This window comes from Myotis davidii, unplaced genomic scaffold, assembly GCF_000327345.1.
Source record: "Myotis davidii unplaced genomic scaffold, ASM32734v1 scaffold921, whole genome shotgun sequence".
NCBI classification, from domain to species: Eukaryota; Metazoa; Chordata; class Mammalia; order Chiroptera; family Vespertilionidae; genus Myotis; species Myotis davidii.
In genome coordinates this window covers 137057-146496 of record NW_006291191.1, presented here as the reverse complement: position 1 = coordinate 146496, position 9440 = coordinate 137057, and the positions used below count along the sequence as shown (strand labels likewise).

The window sequence follows — 9440 nt, the reverse complement described above, 5'->3', positions numbered from 1 at the left end:
GAGAGAGAGAGAGAGAGAGAGAGAGAGAGAGAGAGAGAGAATGAGGAAGAAGGAAGGAAAGAAAGAAGGAAGGAAGGAAGGAAGGAAGGAAGGAAGGAAGGAAGGAAGGAAGGAAGGGAAGGGAAGGAAAGGAAGGTGGGAGGAAATAATGTTTGGGCGGGGGGGGGAGGGGGGGCAAAGCACCTACATCTGCCAGCTTCCACCTAACTTTCTAGAGAATTTTGAGGAGGTGTGCACTCACCTTTGCATTCCACCCCTGGGCCTCTGAACTGTGTCAGTCTGTTGCTGGACAGGAAGCCTCGTTTACAAGTACAGTAGTAACTTCCCACAGTGTTGGTGCAGGTGGCATAGGCTGGACACGTGGTGGTGTCCCAACACTCATTCGTATCTAGGCAGCAGAAAAAGAAGATCCTGTGTTACAGCACCAGAGTGGAGCTGCAGGGAAAACCAGTGGGAGAACAAGAAGGCAACTGTTTTTGGGTCCCCTGTGAAGATATTGAAATCCTAAATCCTGGTCCCTGAGAACATGAACTTATTTGGAAATTGAGTCTTTGTAGATGTCATTAAGATGTGAGTTAGCATTAAATATTAAAATGGAATACTATAGCAAAAAAGAAATAAAAAGATGCAAGTTAAGATGAGATCATACTGGAATAGGATGGTCCCTTAATCTGACATGATTGGTGTCCTTTATTTAAAAAAATATATATTTGTATTTCAGAGAGGAAGGGAGAGGGAGAGAGAGATAGAAACAATGATGAGAGAGAATCATTGATTGGCTGCCTCCTGCACGCCCACTACTGGGGATCGAGCCCACAACCCTGGGCATGTGCCCTTGACTGGAATTGAACCTGGGACCCTCAGGTGCGCAGGTCGATGCACTATCCACTGAGCCAAACCAGCTAGGGCGATTGGTGTCCTTTTAAGAAATGGAGGAGAGGTACAGAGACATAGGGAGAGGACCATGTGATGACGGAGGCAGAGATTAGAGTGATGGGTCTACAAGCCATGGAATGCTGGCAATAGAAGAAGTTGGGAGAGGGGCAGAGAACAGATTCTCCCCCTGGAGCCTTCAGAGGAAGTACCTGGATTTTGGACTTCTGGCCTCCAGAGCTGTGAGAGAATAAATCTCTGTCCTGTTACGACAGCCCTGAGAAACTGACACAGTGACCAAGAGTGCTCATCAAGGACCCTGAAGATCTAGGACCCTTCTTTCTCAAAATGTGGTCCATGGCCAGTGGCACCAGTAGGAAGCCTGGTGGAAGCAGAATCTCAGGCCCTGCCCAGATCTGCTGAATCATAACCCGCACTGTAACAAGATCCCCGAATGATCGGTGGACCCATGAAAGTGTGAGATACACGGACCTGGACCCTTGCTACTCCAAGTATGGTCGAAGATCAGCAGCCTCTGCCTCACCTAGGATCCCCAGGAGAGCTTGGGATATCAGATGCTGATTCAGCAGGTCAGAGGAGGCCTGAGATACACTTTAGCCAATCCAGCCCTGGAACAGGTGATTTCACCTCTGTATCTCAGTTTCCCTGTGTAACCTTCACCCTCACATTCAGTGAGTCTCTCCCGTGTTGATTCTCCCTCTCCCTCCCAACTATCATTCTGCATCTACTCACTTCTCTCCATCCCCACGGTTAAGTTGGGTACAGATCTTCCTCTGGATTGTACAATTAGTCCTACATCCCTCATCGTGCCCTGCAATCATCTCTGTATGCAAACTTGATTATCCACCCCACCCTTCCCTGTAATCCTGCCTGTTGCACCCAGAATTAAAATCTAAATTATTTAACCCAAATAGCCCCCAGTGACTAGACCCAACCACATCTTTAAGCCTCATCTCATGTCAGTCTCCATTTCTAGCTTTCCCACCACAGGGCCTTTGCACATGCTGTTCCCTTTGCCTCTGCTTTCCCTAACCAGTTCCTATTTATTCTTCAGGTCTTACTTAAATGTCACTTCCTTCAAGAAGCCTTCCCTGACTCCCCATAGCTACGTGTGCTCCTTCTTTGTGACATTCATTACAATTGTAATTGCTCAGTTATTTGTGTGGTTAGCTCTTCGCCACACTGAGATCTAGGAGGACAAAGCCACAGATAGAAGCAGACTCCAGGTGATAAGGAAGATGCTCACTTGATATTATCATTCCTGTGGTCAGCAGAATAATGGCTTCCCTGAAGATGACCACGTCCCATCCCTGGACCAGGTGAATATGTTATGCTACACCAAATGGGGGAATTAAGGTTGCATATAGAATTAAGATTGCTGATCAGATGACCTTGATATGGAGGTCATCCTGGATTATCGAGGAGGAGCCAATGTAATCACAGTGTCTTTTTAAGTGAAGGATGAAGGCAGGAGAGGCAGAGTCAAAGTGATGCAATGAGAGACAGCCTTGGCCAGCCATTGCTGGCTGTGAAGATGGAGGAGGGGGGCACGAGCCCAGGGATACAGTTGACCTCTAGCAGCTGGAAAAGGCAAGAAAACAGATTCTCCCCCAGGACCTCCAGAGAGGAACTCAGCCCTGCCAACGCCTTCATTTCAGCCCAATGAGACCCATGTTGGACTTCTGACCTCCAGAACTGTAAAATAATGTTCTTGTTGCGTTAAGCCACCAAGTGTGTGGTCACTTGTTACAGCAGTAATAGGAAACTGATCCAATTCCCACTGCATGGATGTGGAAAACAGGCTCAGAGAGGTTAAGTGACCTGCCCAAGGACACACAGCTGGTAAGTGGCAGCGCCACGCCTGTCAACCCCCCAAAATGCATGATTTCCACCACTGCTACACAAGAAGAAGTAAGTCTGGCTGGAAATGGAAGACATTTTCATGCCCTTTCTAAGACAATTCTATAGAAAAACCTGTAGAATTGGTTGTTTCAAGTCTGTTGCCCTGATGGACTATGAGCTCCCAGAAGGCAGCGGTTTGTGTCTCGTTTACTGCCATGTCCTAAATGCATAGAACAGTGCCTGGGACACAGTTGTTGCTCAGTCATAAAGACCTTACTGAGAAGGTCACATCAGAGCAAAGACCTGAGGGAGGTGAGTGAGTGGGCTAGGGAGCTATTTAAGGCAGAGGAAAAGGTAAGGATAAAGGATGATTTCATGGAATTCCAAGGAGGCTGGTGTGGTTGGAGCAGAGCAGATGAGGGATGGCCAGATCATGTAGGATCTACAGCTTTCGAGCCACATGCGGCAATTTGGCCCCTTGAGTGTGGCTCTTCCTAAGCCTTAGGAGTACCCTAATTAAGTTAATAATGTACCTACCTATATAGTTTAAGTTTAAAAAATTTGGCTCTCAAAAGAAATTTCAATCGTTGTCCTGTTGATATTTGGCTCTCTTGACTCATGAGTTTGCCGACCACTGTGCTAGACCATTGTAAAGCTTCAGCTTTTTATCAGAGAGAGATGGGAGCCCTGGGAGAGTTTAGAGCAAAGGAGGGAAACAACATGACAGGTTTTACATGACCTTCTGGCCACTGGTGGGAAAGATGAACTGGCGAGGGCCCAAGGCAGTATGACAAGGCAGGAGGCATCTGCACTTGTCCAGGTGAGTGGTGGGAGCAACGGGAAGCAAGAGATTCCGGATTTATTCTGAAGGTAACGCCAATAGGATTTGCCAGTGGGTTGGGTAGGGGGCGTGAAAGAAAGAGAGGGGTCAACAATATTGCCGACATCAACTGGTAGGATGGGATATCACAGGAAAGCTCTTTATAAAAAGTGCTATGAAAACGTCATAGATGAATGATCATGATTAGGATCTTGAGAGCCAGGGTTTTTTGCCTTCTGCAAATGTTTTGTTATTTCCCTTTCCTGCACTCAGATTGTATCTTTCTTCTCATTTCCAGCTTCCTCTTTCATCTGCAGAGCCAACCTTTCTCTCTGCAGACTTCCGGCACATCGCCACTTGCGGTCTCTCCGCTCAGCTCCCCAAAGCTTTCTTCCTCTAGCGCTATCTGCCCAGCTCAAGTCCGCCGCTACGCAGAACAGCAGCCCAGTCCCCTGAGCCTGAGCACCTGCCAACCTCTCCAGCTCACCTCCTGCCCTGTCCCATCAGCCGTGCTCACCTTTGCTCGGTTCCCCAAGTCCTTTCCTGACTCAGGACCGGTGCACCTCACCCGGCAGATCTTGGGACTTGCCAACCGCTGTAACCAAGTGAGCCAACTCCTTGTAGTATATCTTTATATATATGAATGCATATATCAAGATATATAGATGTCCATCCTGTTGGTTCTGTTTCTCTGGAGAGCCCTGACTAATACAAATACCTACTATCTGCCAGGATTCTTCTAGGCATGGTAGACTCAACAGTGGAACAAGACACACAAAATTATCAACCATCACAGAGCGGATAATCCAGAGAGGAGCAGGTGAGTCATACAATGTCAAAAATAGGGTAGTCACTGCAAAGATGACACATGGGCTGAAACACAAAGATAATGCTGGAGGGATCCAGGTGTTTAGACAAGGCAAGAGCATCCCAGGTAAAAGGCCTAGTATATGCAAAGGTCCTGAGGCAGGACTGGGCCTGGTGTGTGGGAGGAACAGCAATGAGGCCCATGTGGCTGGAGCAGAGGGAGGGAGGGAGGAGGTGAGGGCAGGGAAAGGATGGGACAGGTCATGCAGGGTCTGGTGGGCCTTGGGGAGAACTTTGGCTCTACCTTGAGGGAGGTGGGAGCCCTACAGGGCTCTGGGCAAAGGAAGGACAAGACCAACTCAGATGCTCACAGGTGCTATCTGGCCGCTGCTGGGAGGGCAGAAAGCCGGGAGAACAGGCCAAAGGCCACTCAACAGCCCATCTGAGACACACACGATGCTCAATCATGAGCAAAACAACTTAACTGGTGGTCACCTCATTAACCTAAGCAAAAAAAAAGTGGCTTAGAGAGGCAGAGAGCTTTTATTTATTTATTTATTTTTAAATATATTTTATTGATTTTTACAGAGAGGAAGGGAGAGGGATAGAGAGTTAGAAACATCGATGAGAGAGAAACATCGACCAGCTGCCTCCTGCACACCCCCTACTGGGGATGTGTCCGCAACCAAGGTACATGCCCTTGACCGGAATCAAACCTGGGACCTTTCAGTCCCCAGGCTGACACTCTATCCACTGAGCCAAACCGGTTAGGGCAAGCAGAGAGCTTTCAAAGTATAACCAGAACTTTCCTTTCGTAGGTCCCTTCCACGCATTTTCTACAGTCTCCACAATAACACTGCAAGTCTTTTTCCAGGGCCCTCAGGGTGTTAGCACCCAAAGTCCAGTGTCCTGGGTCCTCACGCCCCAAGTCTGGGACCAGTTGGGATTGTCGGTCAGCCTACTTTTGGTACCTGCTCCCACCGCAGGGCACAGATGTGGGAAGGGAGGCCCAGGAGCACAGGTTCAACCTGCCCCAGATCACACCACGGGTCAGAATGCAAGACAAGGGCAAAGTGGAGTGAACTGATGCCGGGAAGGAGTCCAGGAGACCTGGTCGTTACCCCGGCTGTGCCCCCTCATCTGCAGCCAGCTTTGGATTATCTGCAGCCCAGACAATAAGAACCAGATAATTTATGTTTCTCTGAGGAGGAAATGGAACAGGAGAGAGAGGAGGAGAAGAAAAGGAGAAGAGGAGGAGGTGGGGAAGGGCTAATTTAATTGAGCACTTACTATATCCCATTTTCAGCATTGCTTCTATCTTACTTTCTTTTATCTTCATCAAAACTCTGTGGGATTGAGTGAGCATGGTTTCCCTTTGTGGGAAGAGATGGGGTGGGGGGCGGCTCACAGGGGTGGCCACAAGCAGGCTGGCATTTTCCATGGCGGGACTTGGAGTCTTGCACTGCATTTGAATCGGGCAGCAGTCATGCCTCTGTGTTTGAGGGTGAACAGACATAGTGGAGTTTGGAAAAAGCACACAGACCAGGCCTCTAACCACTCCATGGGAGCCTTTTTTAAAAATTTACTTGCTCAGGCAAAAAAAAAAGTACTAGATGCCCCCGCCCCACCCGCCCCCTGATTGTGTAAATCCTTAAAATATGGATTTTTTTGGATGAAGAGATGTACTTCATGATGTTGACCACAGTTCCAAGATCGAATAAACATCTAAAATAGTCTTAAGATATTTTAATTAAAATTTGTTTTATCTACGTGTAGAGCCTTCTAATTAATTACTTACCTGTTCCCCCCCTCTAAAATGATGGGTCAAGTAATGTTTCAAGTTCTGGAGAACAGCTTTCCGTACTTATTCATGTGCTGTAGTCTTCCATAGTATGTGGTCATTTGTTTGGTCACACTAGTGTCATTTTTAGAGATCATCCCACTTAAACATTTATAAGATTTTTTGCATTTCATAGTCACTGATACCGTGTGAAAATGTAAGAATTTTAAGTTGTGATCTTATTGACTTGTTGCTTGCTTATCTTGGGCTTCGTAAGTTTTAATATGTTTAAGTATAAGATCCAAATAAACTGAGTGCCTTGGTATCTTTTGAGTATAAATTCTCATGGCAGTACCTAGAGCACCTAAATCTCTTAAAAGACACCTCACAATAAAATCCTGTTTTCTAAGTAAAGGAACCTAAATTAATGTCTTCTATTAAAATAATCCCGAAATCCTTGTGTGTGTCTTAAACGACATCATATGTAGGTAATTTGAGGTGAAAGATGAGGTCCATTTTAAAGCTGAAATTTCCTTTAAAATTTCTAATTGAAAGAGAAAAATTTAGAATTTGAGGGAGTAGTAGAGTTACATTTTTTTTTTGCCATTGGCCCATATTCCCTATCTTTAGAGAGAAGACTGATAACATAATCATGATTAAACTATTTACTGATTATGTCTTGGTTAATCTCTTTGTAGTCTAAAAAGTTCTTTGTTTTGCTGCTTTTCTAAGGGATTCTTCAAAAGTGTTCTTGGGAGCCGAAACCGGTTTGGCTCAGTGGATGGAGCGTCGGCCTGCGGACTGAAGGGTCCCAGGTTCGATTCCGGTCAAGGGCATGTACCTGGGTTGCGGGCACATCCCCAGTGGGAGTTGTGCAGGAGGCAGCTGATCGATGTTTCTCTCTCATCGATGTTTCTAACTACCTCTCTCTCCCTTCCTCTCTGTAAAAAATCAATAAAATATATTTTTTAAAAAAGTGTTCTTGGGAGAAACAAAGCAGAATATGTAGTAAGCCTCGCACAGACATTAATTTAGGTCCCTTTACTTAGAAAACAGGATTTTATTGTGAAGTGTCCTTTCACCTAGCAGTCTGTGTAAACCATCCCTCATGAGCTAGACATCCAAATTACAGGCTAGTGAGGAATCTAACTGGGACGATTAGGATATTCCACTCATTTCCTGATCACTCCCAGCTGTCCAGTGGCATTTAGCCAACATATATAATTTTGTGGCATTAGTTAGGAAACCTTCAAAATTATGTTTGTTATTACTACCCAGTGTCATTATCCTCCCATCCTCTTCCCATTTCCACTCTCTTCTCACCTGAATTCTGGCACCATTTTTAGTGGCCTTTATTGATACTATCTTAACAGCTACCCAGAGTAGATAAACAGCTTATTAAATATGGAAATAGCAGTATAAATAATTTTAGCAGATCTTGGAATAGGTACCTCAAAAAATGTATTATGCCATTCCACAAATTTAAAATTGAATTGAAGGCAACAATTATTTTCTTACGTCTCCTATATAAGACGAACTTGAATTATTTTTGCCATTTAGATGTTGAATACAGCCAAAACTCAACCCTACATACTATCTCTGGTATTCTTTATTCACTAGAGGCCTGGTGCATGAAATTCGTGCACAGGTAGGGTCCCTAGGCCTGGCCAGTGATCAGGATCGATTGGGGGCTTCTGGCTGCCCGCCGGGGCCTTCCTTCCCTCCTCGCCACCCCCTTGTGGTCAGCGCACATCATAGCAAGTGGTCGAACTGAGGGGACACTTTACATAGCAGCCTTTTATATATATAGATGTGAGCAATGATTTTGTTTGTTACAACCACCTTAGAGAGAATAAATGTACTGATTTTGTTTTTCTCCTGTCCCATGGGTTTCTTCTCCTTACGTGTTATAGGTCCAGGATCCATTTTCTTTAGTCAGGATGTCACAATTTAAAAAATAAACTTGAGGAACAACCAAGATGGCGGCATAAGGTATATACCTGTACGTGCCGCTCCCCACAACCACATTAAAACTCCAACGGAGCCGAAACCGGTTTGGCTCAGTAGATAGAGCATCGGCCTGTGGACTGAAGGGTCCTGGGTTCGATTCCGGTCAAGAGCATGTACCTGGGTTGCGGGCACTTCTCCAGTGGGAGATGTGCAGGAGGCAGCTGATCGATGTTTCTCTCCCATCGATGTTTCTAACTCTCTATCCCTCTCCCTTCCTCTCTGCAAAAAATCAATAAAATATATTAAAACAAACAAACAAAAACTCCAATGAAAAGACAAAACGGTGATCATCCAGAACCATGGGAAAGCTGGCTGAGTGGAAGTTTTACAACTAGAGTGAAAAAAGCACATTGAGGCTGAGTAGGAGGTCCGGAGGCGCCAAGAGCAGAGGTATGGAGGTGTGTGAACCAGGATGCTCCTAGGTACGTGGGAAGGGAGATACAAGCTCCCGACTGTGGAAAGCTGGCTGAGTGGAAGTTCTACAATTAGAAGTGAAAAAAGCGCATTGAGGCTGAGTAGGAGGTGCGGAGGCGCCAAGAGCAAAGGTATGGAGGTGTGTGAACCAGGATGCTCCTGGGTATGTGGGAAGGGAGATACAAGCTCCTGACTGTACTGACCTCATTTCCAGCGAGTCTCTCGGGACCCAAACTCCTATGGGGAGAAACCAGACTGTCTGGCATTGGGTCGGAAAGCGAGGGTGGCTTTCTTACAGAACTGCTCACAGGGATCATTGTTACTGTGGGGGCGTGGGACTTGGGGACGCGGAGACACTGAGATGGAGACAGTGAGATGTGGAGATGCGTGGAGTCGCGGAGACTGCTGATGACAGCCATCAGTGTTTGCTCCGCCCTGGTGATTCTCTGAGACTCTGGACTGTGCACCCAGCCCACAGAGGGGTGCACCAAGAGTGTCCACCTCAGGTGATTGGGGAGGCTGAGCCACTGGGCCCAGTGGGACACCTACCACACAAAGCCACTCTGTCAATACAGGGAAGTGGCCAAGATGCGGAGACGAAGAAACATGTCACAAATGGAAGAAATGAAGGAAAGCAGATTACTGGGTTTGGAGTTCAAAACCACAGTTATAAGGTTACTCAAGAATCTTCTACAAATCTCTGAGGAACTTAGTGAGACCTTCAAGGATCTTAATGAGAATGCCAAAGAAATGGAAAAGGACCAGTCAGAAATCAAGCATACACTGACTGAAATAAAGAATAATATACAGAGATCCAACAGAAGACTAGAGGATCCCAAGAATCATGTCAAAGATTTGAAATACTAAGAAGCA

General features: G+C 46.2%; 1 protein-coding gene across 1 annotated transcript in view; it reads right to left on the bottom strand.

The window, feature by feature from the left end:
• Nucleotides 1–9440, bottom strand: part of ADGRE1 (adhesion G protein-coupled receptor E1) — a 49546-nt gene that overhangs the window by 35904 nt on the left and 4202 nt on the right. Inside the window, exon 3 of the mRNA XM_006764327.2 lies at nt 242–388. Within this exon, the coding sequence (XP_006764390.1) occupies nt 242–388 (147 nt within the window). The remainder of the gene's footprint in view (nt 1–241; nt 389–9440) is intronic.